The sequence below is a fragment of the Oncorhynchus masou genome, chromosome 15 (genome assembly GCF_036934945.1).
Source record: "Oncorhynchus masou masou isolate Uvic2021 chromosome 15, UVic_Omas_1.1, whole genome shotgun sequence".
Lineage (NCBI taxonomy): Eukaryota > Metazoa > Chordata > Actinopteri > Salmoniformes > Salmonidae > Oncorhynchus > Oncorhynchus masou.
In genome coordinates, this window is record NC_088226.1 from 6,614,488 (window position 1) to 6,640,354 (window position 25,867).

The 25,867-nt window shown below is 42.3% G+C and overlaps 1 protein-coding gene across 2 annotated transcripts in view; it reads right to left on the reverse strand.

Moving 5' to 3' along the window:
- The window catches only part of LOC135555423 (alpha-1,6-mannosylglycoprotein 6-beta-N-acetylglucosaminyltransferase B-like), an 85,650-nt gene extending 60,312 nt beyond the window's left edge, over window positions 1-25,338 (reverse strand). The window contains exons 1-4 of one of the 2 annotated variants that reach the window (XM_064987833.1): window positions 25,292-25,338; window positions 24,828-25,171; window positions 23,016-23,128; window positions 896-1,043 (exon numbers count right to left, since the gene is read on the reverse strand). In XM_064987833.1, the coding sequence (XP_064843905.1) occupies window positions 896-1,043; window positions 23,016-23,128; window positions 24,828-24,895 (329 nt within the window). In that variant the 5' untranslated portion in view covers window positions 24,896-25,171; window positions 25,292-25,338. Of the gene's footprint in view, window positions 1-895; window positions 1,044-23,015; window positions 23,129-24,827 lie in introns of both variants that reach the window. The other variant, XM_064987834.1, reaches the window with a different exon arrangement.
- Between the last annotated feature and the right edge of the window lie 529 nt (window positions 25,339-25,867).

Sequence of the window (25,867 nt, forward strand, 5' to 3'; positions counted from 1 at the left end):
GACTGATCAGTATAGGAAACATTCCTGTGGCCAGACAGAGAATCCTGCCCTCCCTCTATAGAACACCACTAATACATTTACAATGGGTGTCTGGCCCTGGAGAACCATATACAGCATTAGAGAGAGAGAGACGGCTGATTCCTTTTTAAAGACCTAACAGTGGACTCTGAATGGCTCTGGGTTCTTTGTTTGTATCTGTTAAACTGCACCTTGGCTGAATTCTGAGCAGGTCACCAAGCAGACTAGACTTTATTACCAGAGGCAAACTACTGAAGCCTAGAGATGCTCCCCCTTTTTCATAATCACTTACAGTTAGGCTTACTTGATAAGCAATGAATGGCCTCTTTCCGGCAACATTTAGGAAGAAAATACTCATCATTTCTATAGTACCTTTCAAGGAATGTGAATAGTGAGATTAATTTATGTTCTAACAATACTGTCTACTCTGGTGTTTAGAATCCATATCAAACATCCACAACTCTACATTCTGGCAGTTAGCGCAACTCTCAGGCATAGTTTGAGCCGGGATTATTTTCCTGGTGTGAGACAGTGAGTGTAGGATCAGGGATGTCCAGAAGGGATGATCAGAGTGTCAGACACGGGCAAACCTCGGCAGGAGGGAGCCTCTCAACCCCCTGTACGAGAGAGGTCCGTTGCCATGGAGACAGAAGAGCAAACTCCAGGTTGTTAGCCTCTGCATGTCTGGCAGCACAGCATCCCTGTCTGACTGTCCATGTCCACCCAATAACAGGGCAAATCGATAGGAAAATGTTGAGACTAATGAGACAACGTCTAGTTTAAATATCCCCCAATTATTTGTTTATATGCAAACAAATATATGCATACACCATACATTATGTAATAGCAGGCCTGCTACCAAACTCCAGAACCCTACCTGTCCAGTGCTGAGCTGAGCTCAACCAGTCTGTGGGAGTCTGTGGTGGTGTTGCCCAGTTTGGACAAAGTGTCCATCCTCTTCATGATGACCTCCAGCATATCACTGATCTTCCTCAGCACCCCGCGAGACTCTGGACCTCCCAGCACTGCCAACACACAGACACATACAGTAGGTCAGATTATAAGAGCACAAGGGCAGGGGTCAATTCAATTTGAAGGCTGTCAATTCAGGAAGTAAACTTAAATAACAATTCAAAATGTGGAAAAACTGCATCTATTTTTAATGACTTCTCAAACTGAGGACAAGAAGCTAGTTTTTTCAAAAATGTTTCAATGTTTTTATTTTTTAAATTATTAAAATCACTTCCTGAATTGACTGCCTTCAATTCAACCCTGAAGAGCAAAATACAGTTAAATTGAGTACAGGCGTAACTGAATGACAACAGAGACAGAATAGAATATGGAATTTTATTGAATATTTTTGGGTAGGATAGTTTGGGGTAGGCCTCGTCTCAGAGGAATGTTCCTCAGAACCAGATGCTGATGACAGGTTGCCCTATGCTGGGCAGCTAGCATCAAACCCCCTCACCCACTGAGAGAACGTGGATCCGATGACGGGCCTTCAGTTGGTGGTGGGGAGGTCGTTGGAAGACTGTTGCTGCAAAACAGCAAGTGGAAGACGAGATTCATGCCCATAGACCCTTTTCCAGTACACGACACACCGACTTCACGCACAGACACACAAGACGCTTGGCTGCAATAAGAAAGCCATCGCCATCTGCGCCTATTCAAGATTTTTTTTATTACTTCCAAACAAACAAAAAAAAACATTTTGGGGTTCTCATGTGCTTACAATGATGTTTTGATTCTTGCTTGAACAGTCGCCAAGATTATATTTGGTTGTGATTTTTGCAAAATAACTATTTTGGATGCAACAGTTGTTAGCTAGAATGCTAACGCCCATTGATATAGTCTGTAGCAAAAGCTAACCAGTTGTACTGGTTAAGGTTGAAGTGTTTTCTAAGTATAATGCAGTTGATTTGCGATGATGACACAAACATTATATTAAACATGAACATTCATACAAGCCTTAAAATCCAATTATAATCCAAAAGTAGTGTGAAATGCACTCATAAGCAACATGTAAATATAGGCTTTTTTTTGCTGGCTTTCTATAAGAACCCCGTGTTCTGCAACCAACTTACTCACATCGCCCTCGTGCGGCAACGTTTGCAAACACAGAAAGAGGTCTACTGGTTGAAAGAGATTAAAGTAATTATTGCACGAGTGAGTCCATAGGTTAATCAGCAACCGTGGTGGAATTGCCTTAGTGTACCATGATCATAGGGTGAAGTTAATAGGTGAATGACATTCCACATGCTTGCTCATAGTAAAGGAGAAGGAGAGACCTGACGCTATGCTGAGGAGGTAAAATTGACACTACCCTATAAATACCGGCTATACTGATGAGGAAATGTTTACGCACTACCCTATTAATACCGGCTATACTGATGAGGAAATGTTATAGGCACTACCCTATAAATACCGGCTATACTGATGAGGTAATGTTATAGGCACTACCCTATTAATACCGGCTATACTGATGAGGTAATGTTATAGGCACTACCCTATTAATACCGGCTATACTGATGAGGAAATGTTATAGGCACTACCCTATTAATACCGGCTATACTGATGAGGAAATGTTTACGCACTACCCTATTAATACCGGCTATACTGATGAGGAAATGTTATAGGCACTACCCTATAAATACCGGCTATACTGATGAGGAAATGTTTACGCACTACCCTAGAAATATCAGCTATACTGATGAGGTAATGTTTACGCACTACCCTATAAATACCGGCTATACTGATGAGGAAATGTTTACGCACTACCCTATTAATACCGGCTATACTGATGAGGTAATGTTATAGGCACTACACTATTAATACCGGCTATACTGATGAGGTAATGTTATAGGCACTACCCTATTAATACCGGCTATACTGATGAGGTAATGTTATAGGCACTACCCTATAAATACCGGCTATACTGATGAGGAAATGTTATAGGCACTACCCTATTAATACCGGCTATAATGATGAGGAAATAATTTATAGGCACTACCCTATTAATACCGGCTATAATGATGAGGTAATGTTATAGGCTATAATGATGAGGAAATGTTATAGGCACTACCCTATTAATACCGGCTATACTGATGAGGTAATGTTATAGGCACTACCCTATTAATACCGGCTATACTGATGAGGTAATGTTATAGGCACTACCCTATTAATACCGGCTATACTGATGAGGTAATGTTATAGGCACTACACTATTAATACCGGCTATACTGATGAGGTAATGTTATAGGCACTACCCTATTAATACCGGCTATACTGATGAGGAAATGTTATAGGCACTACCCTATTAATACCGGCTATACTGATGAGGAAATGTTATAGGCACTACCCTATTAATACCGGCTATAATGATGAGGTAATGTTATAGGCACTACCCTATTAATACCGGCTATACTGATGAGGAAATGTTATAGGCACTACCCTATTAATACCGGCTATAATGATGAGGTAATGTTATAGGCACTACCCTATTAATACCGGCTATACTGATGAGGAAATGTTATACGCACTACCCTATTAATACCGGCTATTCTGATGAGGAAATGTTATACGCACTACCCTATTAATACCGGCTATACTGATGAGGTAATGTTATACGCACTACCCTATAAATACCGGCTACACTGATGAGGCAATGTTATACGCACTACCCTATTAATACCAGCTATTCTGATGAGGAAATGTTATACGCACTACCCTATTAATACCGGCTATAATGATGAGGTAATGTTATAGGCACTACCCTATAAATACCGGCTTTAATGATGAGGTAATGTTATACGCACTACCCTATTAATACCGGCTATAATGATGAGGAAATGTTTTAGGCACTACCCTATTAATACCGGCTATAATGATGAGGTAATGTTATACGCACTACCCTATAAATACCGGCTTTAATGATGAGGTAATGTTATACGCACTACCCTATTAATACCGGCTATACTGATGAGGAAATGTTATAGGCACTATATTATGATAATGATGAGGAAATGTTATAGGCACTACCCTATTAATACCGGCTATAATGATGAGGTAATGTTATACCGGCTACACTGATGAGGTAATGTTATAGGCACTACCCTATAATACCGATGATGAGGTAATGTTATACGCACTACCCTATTAATACCAGCTATACTGATGAGGTAATGTTATACTACCCTATTACTACCCTATAAATACCGGCTACACTGATGAGGTAATGTTATAGGCACTACCCTATTAATACCGGCTATACTGAAGAGGTAATGTTATACGCACTACCCTATAAATACCGGCTATACTAATAAGGTAATGTTATACACACTACCCTATAAATACCGGCAATAATGATGAGGTAATGTTATACGCACTACCCTATGAATACCGGCTATAATGATGAGGAAATGTTATAGGCACTACCCTATTAATACCGGCTATAATGATGAGGAAATGTTTTAGGCACTACCCTATAAATACCAGCTATACTGATGAGGTAATGTTATAGGCACTACCCTATTAATACTGGCTATCCAGGACCCCGGCCTGATTGGTGTCACAGTTTTCCCCCCATCCCTAGCAAACACACCTGATTAAAACTAATTGCATTTTTAACTGAAGATGATTATTGGAGTCAGGTGTGTTAGCTGGGGCAAAAGTGTGACACCAATCAGGCCCCCGAGGACTGGAGTTGCCCTGGGCTATGCTGATGAGTGAGATAGTGATGTGAATTATGTGAGTTTACTCGATGAATGAAAAGTGACAATCCATTCAGTCCAGCCTTACTGATTGAATGTTCGTAAACTACATTACTTTACACACACACACACAGACACACAGACACACAGACACACAGACAGACAAGTGATAGAGATCTGTTGTGTGGTTAACTGCTATATTGACAAAGAGAACTGCCAGTTAAATCAGACACGTTGGAAGTACAAGCACCATTGCCTCTCATCCATACTGTCAGAATATCAGCATCATCCAAAATAAGTTAAACTAAACAATCAATCCCTGGGCTAAGTACAACACAGAACCTGGGGGACAAACCTCCTGCTTCCCAACTCCCACGGCCCATCCATTCTCCAATATGAAAATTAAATCTAGAATCGGCTTCCTATATCGCAACAAAGCATCCTTCACTCATGCTGCCAAACATACCCTCGTAAAACTGACCATCCTACCGATCCTCGACTTCGGCAATGTCATTTACAAAATAGCCTCCAACACTATACTCAATAAATTGGATGCAGTCCATCACAGTGCCATCCGTTTTGTCACCAAAGCCCCATATACTACCCACCACTGCGACCTGTACGCTCTCGTTGGCTGGTCCTGGCTTCATACTCGTCGCCAAACCTACTGGCTCCAGGTCATCTACAAGTCTTTGCTAGGTGAAGCCCCGCCTTATCTCAGCTCACTAGTCACCATAGCAGCACACACCCGTAGCACACGCTCCAGCAGGTATATTTCACTGGTCACCCCAAAGCCAATTCCTCCTTTGGCCACCTTTCCTTTCAGTTCTCTGCTGCCAATGACTGGAACAAACTGCAAAAATCACTGTAGCTGGAGACTCCTATCTCCCTCACTAATTTTAAGCACCAGATGTCAGAGCAGCTCACAAATCACTGCACCTGTACATAGCCCATCCAACTACCTCATCCCCATACTGTATTTATTTATTTTGCTCTTTTTTGCACCCCAGTATCTCTACTTGCACATTCATCTGCTGCACATCTATCACTCCAGTGTTTAATTGCTATATTGTAATTACTTCACAAGTATGGCCTATTTATTGCCTTACCTCCCTTATCTTACCTCATTTGCACACACTGTATATAGACTTTTTCTACTGTATTATTGACTATGTTTGTTTGTTTATTCCATGTGTAACTCTGTGTTGTTGTATGTGTCAAACTGCTTTGCTTTATCTTGGCCAGGTCGCAGTTGTAAATGAGAACTTGTTCTCAACTAGCCTACCTGGTTAAATAAAGGTGAAATAAAAAATAAATAAAAATGAAGCTCAATGCCTTTTCAAAGGCTGCGTCACAATACAGATTCACTCAAGATTGAATCAAGATTGAATTATGAATGCAATGTATTGCAGACAGATGTTTCATGAATATCTCAGCCAGGCCCCAGGTATTTTCGGTGCACCTTGACAAAACAACATGCAGGAGTTTCTCTATTTTTTTATTTTACCTTTATTTTACTAGGCAAGTCAGTTAAGAACAAATTATTATTTTCAATGACGGCCTAGGAACAGTGGGTTAACTGCCTGTTCAGTGGCAGAATGACAGATTTGTACCTTGTCAGTTTGGGGATTCGAACTTGCAACCTTTCGGTTACTAGTCCAACGCTCTAACCACTAGGCTACCCTGCTGCCCCTACCAAAAGGCCTCCTGAAGGGGACGCGGGCTGGGATTAAAACATTTAAAAAACACCTTCATTTGACCTTCATTACTGAGGCAGAGAACACAGGGACCAACAGAAAGGGAACAAATTAGGCTAACATTTTTGTTTTTTCCTTCTTTCTCAGCTCCAATTACCCATGACCCAGAGAGAGCAAGGGAACCAGAATGATGCTGTTAGCCCTAACCTGGTCAATGAGAGAGCCCGTAGCTATTAGACCAGGGTCAACTCAGTTCTCCACCACACCACACTCACATGTTACAGCCATGCTCTCCCTTATGTTTACCTAATTACTCTGCTCTAACTCCACAATGGAGATTTTACAGTGAGGGAAAAAAGTATTTGATCCCCTGCTGATTTTGTACGTTTGCCCACTGACAAAGAAATGATCAGTCTATATTATTTTCTTTTTCAATTTAAAGTTAAGTGTTCTTGTTTTTCAATCAACCAACAAAACACATTCCACATTCACAAATGTGACAGGCTTAAAAAAAAATAAAAAAAATAAGTTAAAATATATAATAATAATAAATTAAAAAAACAATTAAAATATAAGATTAAGAAAAGTGTTTTTTGTGTGTGTGTGTGTATATATATATATATATATACACACACATACACACAACGGCGCAAAAAAGTATTTAGTCAGCCACCAATTGTGCAAGTTCTTCCACTTAAAAAGATGAGAGAGGCATGTAATTTTCATCATAGGTACACTTCAACTATGAGGGAAAAAATCCAGAAAATCACATTGGAGGATTTTTTATGAATTTATTTGCAAATTATGGTGGAAAATAAGTATTTGGTCAATAACAAAAGTTTCTCAATACTTTGTTATATACCCTTGGTCTACCCATTTCGATGAGCGTTACATGAGAATAGTACAGCTTCTGGTTAACAAGCTGTTGAAAGAGGAGTGTTCCTTTTAGGTTGTTGTACCAGAAGTCTAGATACAAAACTAAATAACAGCCTTATCCTTACCCATGTCTGACAGTCTGAGTCGTTAAGAACACTGACACTGACCGACAACAGCCCCAAAATGTTGTGATTATGGTGTGAATGAAATAGAGCTTAAACTTTATGTGGTCATTCATCAAGCATATTAGGCTCTTAAAAATGCATTGTGTGCAGACTCACTTGCTTTCACTGTCAGACTTCATTTGTCACCGTCTACGAGAAAGTCACCTTCGCCAGAAAAAAATAAACTGACCATAAATTAAACCACACAACAAAACACTTAATCAGGGAGGGGGACTGATTAGAATGGAATTGATCGTCCTGCACTGGAGATCTACTGTGTATGTGTGTGTGCACAAGTGTGTGTGCACAAGTGTGCCCGTGTGACGTGTGTAAATATACAGACACGCTTTTGTCTAAAATGTCTTCCTTTCATTCTGTCATGGTTCCATCTTCCATACCAGTCTAGAGTGAATAAATAAAACAGGCTAGATAGGCTTCTCTTCATTCACTAAAGCTGACAGCAGGGGCTGTTCATACAGTTGAAGTCGGAAGTGTACATATACCTCAGCCAAATGCAATTAAACACCGTTTTTCACAATTCCTGACATTTTATCAGAGACAAAATTCCCTGTCTGAGGTCAGTTAGGATCACCACTTTATTTTCAGAATGTGAAATTTCGGAATAATAGCAGAGAGAATCATTTTTTTAGCTTTTATTTCTTTCATCGCATTCCCAGTGGGTCAGAAGATTACATACACTCAATTCGTATTTGGTAGCATTGCCTTGAAAATTGTTTAACTTGGGTCAAACGTTTCAGGTAGCCTTCCTTCCACAAGCTTCCCAAAAATAAGTTGGGTGAATTCTGGCCCATTCCTCCTGACAGAGCTGAGTCAGGTTTGTAAGCCTCCTTGCTCGCACACGCTTTTTCAGTTCTGCCCAAACATTTTCTATAGGATTGAGGTCAGGGCTTTGTAATGGCCACTCCAATACCTTGACTTTGTTGTCCTTCAGCCATTTTGCCACAACTTTGGAAGTATGCTTGGGGTCATTGTCCATATAGGAAGACCCATTTGCGACCAAGCTTTAACTTCCTGCCTGATGTCTTGGGATGTTGCTTCAATATATCCACATCATTTTACTTCCCCATGATGTCATCTATTTTGTGAAGTGCACAAGTCCCTCCTGCAGCAAAGCACCCCAACAACATGATGCAGCCACCCCCGTACTTCACGGTTGGGATGGTGTGTTCTTTGGCTTGCAAGCCTCCCACTTTTTCCTCCAAACATAACGATGGTGATTATGGCCAAACCGTTATATTTTTGTTTAATCAGACCAGAGGACATTTCTCCATAAAGTAAGATCTTTGTCCCCATGTGCAGTTGCAAACCGTAGTCTGGCTTTTAATGGCGGTTTTGGGGCAGTGGCTTCTTCCTTGCTGAGCGGCTTTTCAGATTATGTCAATATAGGACTCATTTTACTGTGGATATAGATACTTTTGTACCCGTTTCCTCCAGCACCTTCACAAGGTCTTTTGCTCTTGTTCTGGGATTGATTTGCACTTTTCGCACCAAAGTACATTAATCTCTAGGAGACAGAACGAGTCTCCTTCCTGAGCGGTATGACGGCTGCGTGGTTCCATGGTGTTTATACTTGCGTACTATTGTTTGTACAGATGAACGTGGTACCTTCAGGCGTTTGGAAATTGCTCCAAAGGATGAACCAGACTTGTGGAGGTCTACAATTTTGTCTGAGTTCTTTTGATTTTCCCATGATGTCAAACAAAGAGGCACTGAGTTTGAAGGTAGGCCTTGAAATACATCCACATGTACACCTCCAATTGATTCAAATTATATCAATTAACCTATCAGAAGCTTCTAAAGCCATGACATAATTTTCCGAAATTTTCCAAGCTGTTTAAAGGCACAGTCAACTTAGTGTAAGTAAACTTCTGACCCACTGGAATTATGATACAGTGAATTATTAGTGAAATAATCTGTAAACAATTGTTGGAAAAATTACTTGTCATGCACAAAGTAGATGTCCTAAACAACTTGCTAAAACTATAGTTTCACAAACCAAAATTTGTGGAGTGGTTGAGAGTATTAATGACTCCAACCTAAGTGTATGTAAACTTCCGACTTCAACTGTACATGATTAGAATGCACATCAATTTAAATGAAATTCCCAGACTGGACCAGTTTGGCAACAACATGCCTCAAAGGAGAGGGAGGGAGATCTGTAATGTACAGAAACACTTCAAAGAACATCTCCCTTGTTTTCCTGGCCCTACAGTAATGCTGGGGATTGAAATAATTCAACAATAGGAAAGAATTACTATGTAGAAGTCATTCATAATTTTCAATATCAAGAGTAATTCTATTGATGCATTTGTTCAACAGGGGAGCATGAGGCGTACAGAGACGGTCTCTCAACCAGAGTCGAGGCTATAAAGCAGGTGCCACGTTCCAGGGAGGCTCTCCCTGCCGCATTGAGGCTAAACACTGCCCCTGGGCTATGAGTCGAGGTGGAACTGGAACGTAGCTTCACAATAACGACGTTTCTCACACGTCTCGCCCATAAATCATCATTATGGAAACACCCCTCCCACGCAGTGCATTTTTGAATGATTTTATATATGTTCGCAATCTATTGTTCATCAGCTACCTCTATTTATTGCTCCAGCGACTAGCCTCCCCTGGAGGTGAACGGGCTAATGTGTTTTCACCAAGTCCTGCGCTGTTAGTGGTTTCAGCAGCCGGTTTGCCGATAGTATCTGTGTGCTAATGTGGGCCGTTGCCATGTCATTCCTCATCTACTGGTTAATAAAGGGCCCATTTAACAAGAACTAATCTCCTTTAACGACTCCATTTCGTAAGTGCCACAACACAATCGATTTTATGAACAAATTCTAATTAGATAGCCATACCGTAGCAAGCTGAGAGCGGAGCACTGGTCGGCTAGTCTCATTTCACAGTCACTGTGCCTCCTCCAATGGTTTGAAATAGCTCGCCCCAAATGGGGCTGGTCATATAGATGGACAGCAAACAGACTTACACTCTATTTTAGTTTTTTATGGCTCGCTGTATAATGGGTTGTTAGAAACGGGAAAAATAATTTGCTTACATTCATCACTTTTTCTCATAACACTGTGTTGTGTTTCTTGCCAGCTAGGATGAGAAACATCTGTTCATAGGAAGAATTAATTAGATCAGTGTAGTACCTTCCTGAGCAGCTTTGCATGAACAGTTACTAATTGTCTGCTCTCTCAATGACTTTTAGTAGGGACACATTAACGTTATAGGTCCTGAGAGTATGGCGTCTGAACTACAACGGTTTCCTGCAGCCCGTCATCAGAGCCTCTGAGGTGAGGACAGATAATAAGTTCAGGAACCAGAAGGGCTCTCAGTGGGTTAATAAGGCATGTATGACTCAATGGTGTGAAGTGAATATTGCCCTGGTTGGCAATATAACGTCATAGTTCTAATCAAATTCCAACTTGGTTTATTGATCACTCCAGCTAAGATTCATTTAGCTGAGAGAGCATACTGCCTGGACACTGTTAGTTCTGAATCTGAGCCGAATGTAATTTAGATTGAAATACAATTGTTCAGATATGTGGGAGTGCCCTTTGGCAAGGCTTTCATCTAAGTTATTATTTTGCATTTCATCCAGACCTTTTCAGAAAAGAACATGTCCCTCTCTGCGAAGCATTGTAAGAGCCTGTGTACTTCTTTCTGAAAATAATATTAACCTTTTACTGCAGTGGGCTAAATCAGGGTCACACAGAGTGTTTCTTGGTAGTCTTAAAGAAATATACTTTGAAACAAAAGTATACACCTCACACAGATGGTTATGGGCTTAAAAAAAAGAAGACATCTGTATGTACCATGTCAGATGTAGAGTTGAGATGTGTAACATTTTGAGTTTACATCCCAATATTATATACAGAAGACTGAAATATAGCAACAATTTTTTTTTTAAATGTTTATTAATTATGGAATTATGACAAATATTAATAACATTCCACTTGTGAGGCCACTAGAGGGCAATTTGGTCATTTGACTGCAGGAAACTACAATTGCATGAGACATGCTATGCGTCATTGCGAGCTAACATAACAATCATGAGCAGTCATCCTCCTAGTTTTTGGGCAGTAATGCTCATCAATGGAAAATTGGCAAAAGATAGAAAAACACGGCCACCATTGTGGAGTAGACAACAGTAAAGCATCATCCATGCCCTGTGTGTGCATACAGTACGCTGTAATCCAGTAAGGCTTCAGACACACAAACATGATACAGTTTAATGCTTGTGTTTGCCAAGCCATGCTTTGCCTAATGTCAACCTCTGTGTTGCCTTTGGTACTGTGGCTGTCTGTGGGCATCCTTTCCTCAGCCTCCTGTAGTGGGTGTGGACTTGGGCTGACACTCCAGCAGCATCACAGAGGGATGGCTCTGTATTGTGTCTCATCACACTGAGCTAATCCTGCAGACACACTCGCTCCAACATCCGGATGATGGTTTTATTAGCCTTGTGAAAATCACTCATTTGTTATTTAAACCGCGGGTATTAGTTTGGACTGATTAAGTAAATTCATGACTTAATCGTGAGACGAAATCAATACCTGCAAAGTATGTGTACTAGATGGCTAAGTGTGTGTGTGTGTGATGAGAGGGGGGGTAGACGAAAAGGACTGCTGCTGAGGAGAGAGAGAGTAGGATGAGAAAAACAAAGTGCTAGTTTAGGGTTGGGAACTGCCAGGGACTTCATGGTATGATATTATCACCATACTTAGGTGCCAATAAGACATGTATTGTAATTATCACGATTCTACAGTATATGTACTGTGTGAGAGCAAAATTACAAGATTATGTTATAATACTGTTATTGCATCAAATGGTTGTTTTACACAACAGAATAGAGTTCTTAGAACTCTATTGTGTCTGTGAACTAAGAGTGGGCCTCCAGGGCTTAGTGCTGACAGTAGATTTATGATGCCTTAGGTGATAAACCTAACCAAAATCTTTCTATTTACTTCGGATCTGGAATTCCTCAACTGAAGCTAGCCAGCTAACTACCTACAAGCTATCAGTTAGGAAACCATTGCTAGCGGTCATCAGCTAACCTTTAGCTCGGAAAGCTCTCGCCAGTTCGAACAACGTGACTCAAAGCAGAGCATAACGGACCTATTTCTCTCCATATCCCCGGATTCCTACCGCAAACTCTGAATATTTTCATCTGGATCTTCGCAACTAGCTAACTGCAATCCCGGTTGACCACTCCTGGCTAGCATTTCCATCCCGGAGCAAGCACCAATTAGCCTGAAGCTAGCCCAGCCAGGGCTCCTGTGCTACCACCGAAGCCCACTCCTGGGCTACAATATCCGGACCCCTTCTACTGCCGGTACGGGGCACTGAACTCAACTGATCCTCTACGACTGGAATACCGACATAATCTGCCCGAGGATTCCTACAGGCCCCTCAGGCGCGACGCCCGCTGAAGGCCCATTCTGCTAACCTGCTAGGCCTGCTAGCTACCTAGAGCTACTTGGTACCATACTAACTCCACGACTGGTCTATCAACGTCACCGCACAAAGAGGCAAAAACAAACATACCCCATCGCGACGTCCCCCAAAGGCTAACTTGCTAGCCCTGGTCTACAAACTGCTAGCTTGCCTGCTCTGGTCTGCTAACTGCTAGCCTCTGCTAACTGCTTGCCTCGTCCATTACGGTCTTGGTTAGTGGTTACGGCAGGGTACCCTAGTGGTTAGAGCGTTGGACTAGTAACCGGAAGGTTGCAAGTTCAAATCCCCAAGCTGACAAGGTAGAAATCTGTCGTTCTGCCCCTGAACAGGCAGTTTTACCCACTGTTCCTAGGCCGTCATTGAAAATAAGAATTTGTTCTTAACTGACTTGCCTAGATAAATAAAGGTAAAATTAAAAAAATTCCTGTAGAGCCTCTAGCCTTGCTCAATATGCCTTAACCAACCATGTTGTCCCACCTCCTACATATGCGATGACATCACCTGGTTTAAATGTCTCTAGAGACTATATCTCTCCCATCATTACTCAATGCCTCGGTTTACCTCCAATGTACTCACATCCTACCTTACCTTTGTCTGTTCACTATGCCTTGAATCTATGCTATCGTGCCCAGAAATCTGCTCCTTTTACTCTCTGTTCCGAACGTGCTAGACGGCCAGTTCGTATAGTCTTTAGCCGTACCCTTATCCTACTACTCCTCTGTTCCTCTGGTGATGTAGAGGTTAATCCAGGTCCTGCAGTGCCTAGCTCCACTCTCACTCCACCGGTGCTCTCATTTGTTGACTTCTGTAACCGTAAAAGCCTTGGTTTCATGCATGTTAACATTAGAAACCTACTCCCTAAGTTTGTTTTACTCACTGCTTTAGCACACTCTCCCAACCCGGAAGTCTGAATCCTGGATTAGGAAAACCACCAAAAATGCTGAAATATCCATCGCTAACTATTTTCCGCCAAGATAGAACTGCCAAGGGGAGCGGAGTTGCAATCTACTGCAAAGATAGCCTGCAGAGTTCTGTATTACTATCCAAGTCTGTACCCAAACAATTTGAGCTTCTACTTCTAAAAATTCACCTTTCCAGAAACAAGTCTCTCACTGTTGCCGTTTGCTATAGACCTCCCTCTGCCCCCAGCTGTGCCCTCGATACCATATGTGAATTGATTGCCCCCCCATCTATCTTCTGAGCTCGTGCTACTAGGTGACCTAAACTGGAACATGCTTAACATCTCGGCCATCCTACAATCCAAGCTTGATGCCCTCAATCTCACACAAATTATCAATGAACCTACCAGGTACAACTCCAAATCCGTAAACACGGGTACCCTCAGATGTCATCCTAACTAACTCGCCCTCCAAATACACCTCTGCTGTTTTCAATCAAGATCTCAGCGATCACTGCCTCATCGCCTGCATCCGTAATGGGTCTGCAACCAAACGACCACCCCTCATCACTGTCAAACGCTCCGTAAAACACTTCTGCGAGCAGGCCTTTCTAATTGACCTGGCCAGGGTATCCTGGAATGACATTGACCTCATCCCGTCAGGAGATGATGCCTGGCTATTCTTTAAAAGTGCCTTCCTCACCATCTTAAATAAGAATGCCCCATTCAAAAAATGTAGAACTAGGAATATATATAGTCCTTGGTTCACTCCAGTAAATGAGAACTTGTTCTCAACTAGCCTACCTGGTTAAATAAAAGTGAAATAAAAAAATAAATTAATAACAAGCCACATTCCATTCATGTGAGGGAGATTGCTCTGGTCTGACTGGAAGGTACCAGTGAGAGATGGCTCTCCGGTATGGATAATGATGAGGTGAACCTTGTTTTGGTGGCAAGACCCTGGTTTACACACAATCAGAAGTCTTTACAGCAGATACTGTGAATTATTAATTTATTTCATACGAATCCTAACCTTGTGACCCATTGCACACATATGTTGTCATGTAGACTCAGGGGGAGTATCTTTACTATAGAAGATAGTTGTATCTTTTGTGTCGGGGCTCTCAACAAACCATCTAGGGGTGGTTCGTCGACCAGGCATCGTTATTGCAGATCACTTACTTGTGTGTGTGTGACATGCTTTCCTTATTAATAAGTGAATAAAGACTAAGTAGAACTCTGACTTGTGTGATAAGTTTGTCTCTCCTCATTTGATAATAAATAAATAACCACCACAATTGTGATTTGATACTTGCGATTTTATTGCGATTTCATGTTCCAAACATAATGCCCATTATATGTCTACAGCAGAGGAGGCTGGTGGGAGTAGCATCAGGAGGACCGGCTCATTGTAATGGAACCGAGTCCAACATGTGGTTTCCATATGTTTTATGTGTTTGATACCATTCCAATAATTCCATCCTAGTCTTTACAATGAGCCTGTCCTCCTATAGCTCCTCCCACCAGCCTCCTCTGGTCTGCTGCAGAGAGACAAAAGAGAGCATGAGAAAATTAGTTTTGATCAGTCAGGGAAATAAAAGTGCTGAAGGCATGTTGGCTCACTATTTAAAAAGGAGTGAACAAGCTATAAGATGAAAAATATAGGTTTTAGCATAGGTACTGCCAACTAATGCTACCTACAGTAGCAAAAAAGAGACAAATATTGATCAAATCTATTCAATGTCTTGGCTATAACATGCATAGGCAGACACACATACCTGACCCTGCACATACCATACTGTATTGAATTGTTGGTGGTTTCCGCATAAAACATTACATTTATGCATGTCCTTATTGACAATTAGCCTTCAGTTTTTCATAGGGTTTTGTACAAGATTGTGTACAACTGAGAAATGTTGGTACATATAACTCGAGAGTACTGTGTGTGTGTGTGTGTGTGTGTGTACGTGTGTGTGTTGTTTTCCTGGTTGAGGACCCTTGGGGTGTCAGACCCTCCCCCTTCCCCTCTCACCTGCTAGATTGGTAGATTCACACTCCCCCTATCCCTGCTGCTCTCACTCCTCATACGAATATTCATTAACAGGAGGACTGATTGAGATTGAGTTGCTCTAGTGTACCCGGCAGCCATGGGGGAGCTGACAGAACCAGAACCTATTAGAGCCGACAACCTCTGTCACTTATCCTCTCTCTCATTGCACCTGACAGCCCAGAAAGAGGAAACTATCTGTCTATGCTTCTCCACAGCTTCAATTAAAAACCTGCCTCCTCCTCCTATTAACCCTCCCTCTCCCTACAGACAATATACAAAGACACAAACAAACCCAAAACACATTTTAGGAGAACCACAAGCAAGTTGAAGGCCAGTCTTCTTCATTGGTACGAATGGCAGACATAAGGTGGAAATAGATGGGAAGCTTTTATGTAGATACTAACTATGTTTACACTCAGCATTCAGTTCACATTTGACCTCCCACCACCACCATTCTTATGTTCTGCAAGAACGTGTGGCCCGGTGCCCGTTATCTTCAGGGTAAATAAGAAATCGGACCCCACCAACAACACAAAGAGGGGAACCGCTGAGTCAGGGACTCTGCACAAGGACCACTGATAGGTTTCTGATTCAATGTAATGTACACACATCCAGTTCTCTCTCACACACACACACACACACACTCCTTCAAACAATACAATACATACTGACTACTGTGTTCAGCAATAGGCATTCATGTTTGCCATTCAGAGGGTGAATGGGCTAGACAAAAGATTTAAGTGCCTTTGAACGGGGTATGGTAGTAGGTGCCAGGCGCACTGGTTTGAGTGTGTCAAGAACTGCAACGCTGCTGGGTTTTCACGCTTAACAGTTTCCCCTGTGTGTAGCAAGAGTGGTCCACCACCCAAAGGACATCCAGCCAACTTGACACTTGGGAAGCATTGGAGTCAACATTGGCCAGCATCCCTGTGGAATGATTTCAACACCTTGTAGAGTCCATGCCCTAACAAATTGAGGTTGTTCAGAGGGCAAAAGGGGATGCAACTCAATATTAGGAAGGTGTTCTTTGCATACTTGAACACTCCAGAGAACTAATTCATCATTTAAATTTGACATTTTAGTCATTTAGCAGGCACTCTTATCCAGATTGACTTCCAGTTAGTTGTACAACTTTAAAAAGGTTTGCACTGTAATTTTACATATTAGTTTCTATTCTGGAAAGAATGTTTGTGAGAACACAAGGAAAATCCCTTAATGACTGTGACAGTGTTTTCATTGGATGAAGGTTCGATCAATCAACACAGAGTCAAGATGACTGTAAATCCTTTCAGCTGCTCAAGATGAGGAATCTTTGAGGTTTCTCTCCTCTCTCCTCTCCTCTCTCCTCTGCAGAACCCCATGCCTTCTTACCCTGGTGGATGCCATCAGATCCGCTAGGTATCAAAAACATTTGTGCAGCCTCCCTACCCGTAGAAACATGGTATTTTCCTTCAGCAAAATGTCACTGCCTATCATGGAAAATAGAGTGAGAAAGATATGTACAACATGGCTGTCGTGAGCTTTTCAAAATCTAACAGAAAAGCATCTGTCTCTTTGTCTGGCCACCCTGATGGAAGCTCATGTATTCTTTAGTCACAGCAGCTCACCTCAGTGCAGCCTGCTGGACCTCCTGCAGTGTCTCTCTGTCCGTGGGGACTACACAGCCTGCTGGACCTCCTGCAGTGTCTCTCTGTCCGTGGGGACTACACAGCCTGCTGGACCTCCTGCAGTGTCTCTCTGTCCGTGGGGACTACACAGCCTGCTGGACCTCCTGCAGTGTCTCTCTGTCCGTGGGGACTACACAGCCTGCTGGACCTCCTGCAGTGTCCTTTGATGGATTTAACTGCATTATTAGCATTTCATTGAACACATTGTGACAAGTTTGCCATGACATTGAATGGAGGTCAAATTAGATTTTCACTCGTGTACATCCTACAAAATAGTTCATGAGCTCTCTCTGTTTCATCCTCACCTTAGTGGCTCCTGCCCAACCACTATGTTTTCTGACGCAATACGTGACCTACTATGGTTTAAAAGATGTAGGGGAAAACAACATATGTGGTGAGAGTTCATGAGTTATTACCCCTCACTTGGCCTCCGGGCCGAATACGTGTGTGAGCCAGTCTACTTCCCTGGCCCCATATTAGCGCCAGACTCCTCCTGTTAATTAGATGTGTACCAACATCCATCAGTGGCATTTTGCTGAGAGAACACCTTAGGCCTAGTACACAAACACACTGTTACAGTGACTGAGTGAATAGACACACAGAAGCTTCATAATGGGTGGTTCCTTAAAGGATGCTACAGTGCTGTAACCTAGCTCTGATTGAGTGCGTCTAGCGAGTCTGATAGAATAGCAACTCAGATTGAGTCTGTGGAACAGCACAATGGAACTTCTGCCTCTCATCTCTCAGCCGTACAGGTGGGACAGACAAAATGTTTACATCCAAACTACTGTATATCAACCATTTAAACAGCATCAGCCTGCCAAGGGAAAATCTTGGAGCTCATGAACTTTACCCTTCCTCCATCTACCCAACAGCCAGGCAGGGCCACGTTAATAGCCCCTATGGAAAGAGGGGTGTCCGTGAGGGAGGGCTTCAAAGACATAATTAGAAGCCCCTGGAACACCTCTGCAGCATTTAAGATTGATCCTCTCTAACGTTTCCCTCTTTTACACCTTCGTCCTTTCCAGGAAATAGTCCCCCACCACATCATTAGTTTCATGTTCCATGAAAGACCACCTGCATAATGCAGGAGAGCATTTATTGGGATGACTCATGTGCTGGAGGCAGCTCTGCTCAGTGGTCACTAGCTGGCCCAGCCACAAAGTCATACAACCCCAACCACACTGCTAACCCTAATGCCTAACACTAACCTACATTTTGTTTTCATTCTTTTTTACAATATAGCTAATTTTGACTTTGCAGCTGGCACATCTAGTGGATATCACTCAGTTCTGCATCACAGACAAGACTCATCCTCAAAAATGTTAACCTGCACCAATAATGGGGTAAACGTTTGTACAGACATTATTTCAGTGGCCTACTGGGTGTAACCAGGTAAAGCAACGGGACAGAAGAAGCAAATAGTACAATATTGCTCTATCAATAAGAATTGAGCAACAGCAGTCACTGAGAACAGGCTACAATATATTGAGTGGTATTGATGTTGACTCAGACAGGTCTGAATTGAGACATATCAATAAGTGGAGGGAACTGAAATGCAATATTCAAACACGGTCTGTATGAAACCTTAGGAATCTATTCTATTTCATTGTTGGGTATTAATTCTGTATAGCATTGTGTATATCCCCAGTGTGGTCACTAATCCAACCAGGGAGAATCCTACAACAGAGCCGGTATGCCTGCTAATTATCTCCCTGTCCACACAACAAGCCCATAAAGCCCTAGACAAACAGATCATCCAATGTGAATAGCATCAAAGCTTGCATAGTTGGATACTATACAGACAGGATCTGGGAAGAATCTACAAACGATTCATTGATTTGTAGTCCTCCCACTAGCCTACAGCAGCATCATTTATTGTATAGTAGTATACCGTATCTACTCAAATTTAATTTAGACTTCTCTGAAAGAACATTATGGACAACATGTTATGATAGGCTCAGGCTGCCTCTGATGCCTGTATTGTCTATAATGAACAGAAAATAGTGGACTGTCCTAACACAGTTTTGTTGAGGCTTTATCTTGTGGTTGCATTGAAAGTGAGTTCCATTATAAAAACAAACTGCTGAGGGAGAGTGAACTGTTCACTGGGGAACGCCTTTCATCAAGCAACCTTCTCTTCCCTACGTTAGAAACCAGTCTGTTGGTTTTCCTCATTTCTATACTTCCTCTCCCTTCCATCGACAGTCGTGGCCAAAAGTTTTGAGAATGACACAAATATTAATTTTCACAGTCTGCTGCCTCCGTTTGTATGATGGCAATTTGCATGTACTCCAGAATGTTATGAAGAGTGAACAGATGAATTGCAATTAATTTCAAAGTCCCTCTTTGCTATGCAAATTAACTGAACCCCCTAAAAACATTTACACTGCATTTCAGCCCTGCCACAAAAGGACCAGCTGACATCATGTCAGTCATTATCTCGTTAACACAGGTGTGAGTGTTGACAAGGACAAGGCTGGAGATCACTCTGTCATGCTGATTGAGTTCAAATAACAGACTGGAAACTTCAAAAGGAGGGTGGTGCTTGGAATCATTGTTCTTGCTCTGTCAATCATGGTTACCTGCAAGGAAACACATGCCGTCATCATTGCTTTGCACAAAAAGGGCTTCACAGGCAAGGATATTGCTGCCAGTAAGATTGCACCTAAATCAACTATTTATCGGATCATCAAGAACTTCAAGGAGAGCAGTTCGATTGTTGTGAAGAAGGCTTCAGGGCGCCCAAGAAAGTCCAGCAAGCGCCAGGACCATCTCCTAAAGTTGATTCAGCTGCGGGAGCAGGGCACCACCAGTACAGAGCTTGCTCAGGAATGGCAGCAGGCAGGTGTGCGTGCATCTGCACGCACAGTGAGTCAAAGACTTTTGGAGGATGGCCTGGTGTCAACAAGGGCAGCAAAAAAGCCACTTCTCTCCAGGAAAAACATCAGGCACAAACTGATATTCCACAAAAGGTACAGGGATTGGACTGTTGAGGACTAGGGTAAAGTCATTTTCTCTGATGAATTCCCTTTCCGATTGGTTGGGGCATCCGGAAAAAAAGCTTGTCCGGGGAAGACAAGGTGAGCGCTACCATCAGTCCTGTGTCAAGCCAACAGTAAAGTATCCTGAGACCATTCATGTGTGGGGTTGCTTCTCAGCCAAGGGAGTGGGCTCACTCACAATTTTGCATAAGAACACAGCCATGAATAAAGAATGGTACCAAAACATCCTCCGAGAGCAACTTCTCCCAACCATCCAAGAACAGTTTGGTGACAAACAATGCCTTTTCCAGCATGATGGAGCACCTTGCCATAAGGCAAAAGTGATAACTAAGTGGCTTGGGGAACAAAACATACAGATATTTTGGGTCCATGGCCAGGAAACTCCCCAGACCTTAATCCCATTGAGAACTTGTGGTCAATCCTCAAGAGACGGGTGGACAAACATAAACCCACAAATTCTGACAAACTCCAAGCATTGATTATGCAAGAATGGGCTGCCATCAGTCAGGATATGGCCCAGAAGTTAATTGACAGCATGCTAGGGCGGATTGCAGAGGTCTTGGAAAAAGAAGGGTCAACACTGCAAATATTGACTCTTTGCATCAACTTCATGTAATTGTCAATAAAAGCCTTTGACACTTATGTATTGCTTGTAATTATACTTCAGTATTTCCTAGTAACATCTGACAAAAATATCTAAAGACACTGAAGCAGCAAAGTTTGTGACACAAATATTAATTTCCAATCTCAAAACTTTTGGCCACGACTGTATGTCACGCCCTGGCTTTAGTTTTCTTTGTTATTTTGGTTAGGCCAGGGTGTGATATGGGGGATTTGTGTGTTTTGTCTTGTCTCGGGGTTTTTGTAGATTTATGGGGTTGTGTTCAGTTTAGGTGTCTAGGTAAGTCTATGGTTGCCTAGATTGAGAACAGAGGCAGGTGTTTATTGTTGTCTCTGATTGGGAACCATATTTAGGCAGACGTATTCTTTGGGTATTTTGTGGGTGATTGTTCCCTGTCTTTGTGTTTTATGCACCAGTTAGGACTGTTTCGGTTTTCACATTTATTGTTTTGTATCCTGTTCATGTTTGAGTTACCTTATTAAATTAACACGAACTCTAACCACGCTGCGTTTTGGTCCGCCTCTCCTTCCCAGGAAGAAAGCTGTGACACTGTAGATCTAAACTCCTCCTCTATCAACTATGGGTCCATTCATGAGCTCTACTAAAAGACTTATTACCATCACAGTCAATCTGGGATATATTTCTATGCTCAGTTGGTCTAATACGTAAAACGATCCCACATTTACTTGGCCCCTAGCCTTTTTCCTCCCGCTTGCAAAACACAAATTGTGTGTGTGCGTGGGTGCACTAAAAGACCCTCATCACTAAAGCAGATCACACAGTCAACAGGCTCTCTGTGTCACTCCTGGGGCCAGAAGTAGCTGACTTGGTGTCTACTATCCTGGTGCTGCTCCAATGAACACTGACCTCCATCCTGCCCATTCATTACACACACACAGGCTCAGGGTTTACTTAGCCTGGCTTTCCCTGGTTGGGTAACAGGCAGTGTTTAATGAGCTGAGGGCCAAATGCCTTCCCTAGACTGCAGCCTGTGAGTGGTTAATTTATCAGGCAGCGTTCCAGCCTTCCTCTGCCTGCCCACATCCCTCTCCCTATCTCTGCTGGAGTTGGCGTGCAGCACGGAGGATTACATTGTATGAAGATTATCCATCACTTATGGATTTTAACCACGGTTTGGAGGACAGAGAGGGATTCTGCTTTAGATCAGGCTTTCACACAGACAAACAAACAGTCACTAGAGATTCCTACTGTACTGTGTATTATCACTGCACTGCAGCAGCATTTTAGTCTACAAGCATGCATCACTGCTGAACAAACCATAAAGCAAATCATCTGTAAAACAACAAGGCACAGGAATAATTCTGAGTTCTCTTGACTTTCTATTGTTCTTTTGGGTGGTTGTGTCCACCTGATAATGCCCACATTGCCCAATGAGGATGATACAGTGTCAGAGTGTCAGGCTGTAATACAGCTGAGAGGCAACTGCGCCCAAACTAACATTGACTCTTCTAAATGATCTGTGCACTGTGATATAAATGCAGGGGCACATAGAACAAACACAGATAACGTGCTCTGAAATTTAAGAGCCTGCTTTCCCAGAGCACGGAACACTGACCAGGGTGAATTTTAAAGACCTAGAGGTGGTGACATCTTAGCAAGACTACAGGAAGGTGAGGGGAGGGTAACAAGACCCAAGCCCCCTAACCCCCACCTGGTGAGCAGCAGACTGATGAGTTCTGTCAGCCGGCTGCCTGCAGTCAAGGGCTTCTGCTGCACGGAGCGTGTTCTTCCGTGTTTATTGTGTGCAGAGAACGTATGTAGTCAGAGGCTGCCAGGCTTTACAGAGAGAGAGACGCTGTAATGTCTGTATTCTGGAGCTTACCTTCGGCCCGCATGGTGAAGGGAGTGTCTCCGGGTCGCTTGGCCGAGAACTGCCCCCCCAGGGAGGTCATTAGGAAGCACAGGCTGAAGAAGCCGATCCCCGCCACAAAGATCCTGCAGGGACAGGGACCAGGGCAACCAGGAAACAGAGAGCAAGACTCAGGGTTAGAACTCAGGGGGAACAATAAGAGAAAAACGAGGGAGTTAAGGCAGGGGAGAAGAGAAGAGGGGGGTCAACTGTCAGAATGAAAGCAAAAGAGCTGTACAGTACAAAAGGAATGGGGCACAGGAAGATGTTGCAAAATAACAAAGAAACTTAAAGATGACAAGTTTGAATTTGATGGTCATTGGTCTAATGCGTTGCAATTCTTTTCATGGGGTAGTCAGGTGCACCTCGTATAGCTCGGCAAATGGGAGCTGACGGCATCATGAAAACAAATGCTTTTACTTTGTTTTTTTGAGTCCACTTAGGTTTCACTTAGTGTTTTGATCCCATCACTGCATTTCTTGCCATTTAACAGAGTGCAGAGAATCCAATTGTCAAGACTAGAGATGGATGAATTATCAATCAATCATCATTCTTAACTAATCTACCTACGGCAATGCTGGGGATCTGGTTGTGGACAAAGGTAAATGGCATATTACATACAGTACATGGGTCTTGTGTACAACACAATGTATGAAAAGTCAACTGAAAAAGTATAACATTAAGGATTACAGTTGCATATGTGTGACTGCAACCACAATCACTGTAGACATTTTCAAATGTTCAGAATGGTGGGTGGAAATTAATGCTCATAACAGATGCCTTTCAAACTGTAGATGACATCCTTGCATGAGAAAAGTGATCCACTGAGAAATGCTCATGCAAATGTTGAAATATTTGAAACCATTCCAGTCCATTCCTCCAGAGGAGAGCTGCTGGATGGAGAGCTAGATTTACATATTACACACCACAGCTCACATCACTTGCTGCTCATTTAACACGGGTTATGATATTGCTTTCCTTCTTCTCATCCTGTGATGTAAGGGTAGCCCTTTAAAAGAGAGCTTCATGTAATTCAGAGGTAATATTACACTCTTACTGTCTAAGAGCAATGTCATACTCCATCACTGTCCAATATTTGGGCTAATGGTGAAGAGCTGAGTGTTGTGCTCATGAAAGCTAAAACCAGTGTGTTCAGAAATACACAAAACTAGTTGATATCACCTACTGTCAGCTGATCTGTACCTTTGTGTGTTTGCATGCCACTGAACACATTCTACACACCAATGAATTCATTCACAGTAGACACTAGGCACAAGTCTAACTGCCTTTAGAGTGCTGGCAGAGTTCAGGTGTACCATAGTGATCAGAGTATGCCCAAGAGCTCTGAAACAATGCACTGATCTATATTGACTCAAGTGTCAAGTGCATAGGCCTTCTGTATAGATATGTGCATGTCATTCTGTGTACAGGGGAAAATACATGCAAACTACTGTAGAAATATGTAGTTCATATTCAGTCTTCTTGTGCACTATCTGCAATGCACCTTCACCCGTTATGCAGTTAGCCTACTCCTTGCTTTTATGAGGTTGTCATAACATATTTCTGACATGACAGATCCATTTTCACACCTCTATGACATCACAGGTGTGTACTTCTGTCAAGGCAACCTGACCACTGTGAGTTTGTTGTAGTCTACTCATGACGTTCCCATTTTCATGTGAACTCATTTTTTTTCAACTCAATTTGAGACTTAGCCTACACAGAGAGAGAACACTGCCTGTACATCGAGACCACGAGAACAGTAGCCTACATGTAAATGCTTACCTGAATGGTTTGAACGTCAGAAAACATCTTCTCACCATAGTTGAATAGTCTGTGTTCACAGCACTCATTTTCCGGAGAAGGAGAAAACGCAAAGAGCCCACAACATTGTGTATATTTCACAAAGTGTCCTAAGCGCAAACATAAATAGTAATTATGAATGAATAGAGCTTTAAAAATATCGATACATCGACTTCGGAATCGGATAACCAATACTGCACGTGCTTGGTTTAGTAAAGTTCGGACGGACGGAATACACTCCACTTGCCCAGCTGCATACAATAGTTTGCTTCCGCTGAGTTTAAATTAGTCCGTAAATTAACCCCGACTCCGGAGTCCTAGCCGTTCTGTTGGAAAAACACAAATAATATTGTTCACTCCTCTCATTGTTAACATGGTAAACGTGTATGTGTTTCAAGTTGGGAAAAGGGTAGCAGAGTTATCGAGCATAAAAGTCCATTGCTCACCAGTGAGCACACAACGCGTGCTAGGCTCCATTCGCTTTCTGGCTGTGTATTTCCAGATTGTGCAAGTAGCCTAGATCCGTCTTCAGTGCAGCGCCATCTAACGAGTGATACATAGAATCAAAAGTTTCAGTATTGCAGGACAAATGACTCCTGTTTTCATAAAAAATGTCCCAGTCAGCTCTGCACAGAAGCCTAAATCAAAATAGCAGTGAATTAGTCTCAATAATAGAAAGCCAACATCATAGATAGCCTAGTTCCGACAGTTTTCATTTAAAAGCCCACAAGCTATTCAATAAAAAAATACATGTTTAGTCTTTGGACAGTGTAATTTACTTTAACCTTTCATACCAGATTTTTTCACATCCGTTGACACATTGGCCTACTTTTTTACTTTCAGCACCATGGCCAGTTCCCTTTGCCGTCAGCAGCTGAGCAGACATAAACTCAGCAAAAAAAGAAACGTCCCTTTTTCAGGACCCTGTCTTTCAAAGATAATTCGTAAAAAATTCAAATAACTTCACAGATTGTAATAATAACTTCACATCATTGTAATAAACGCAGTTGACAGTGAGAGGA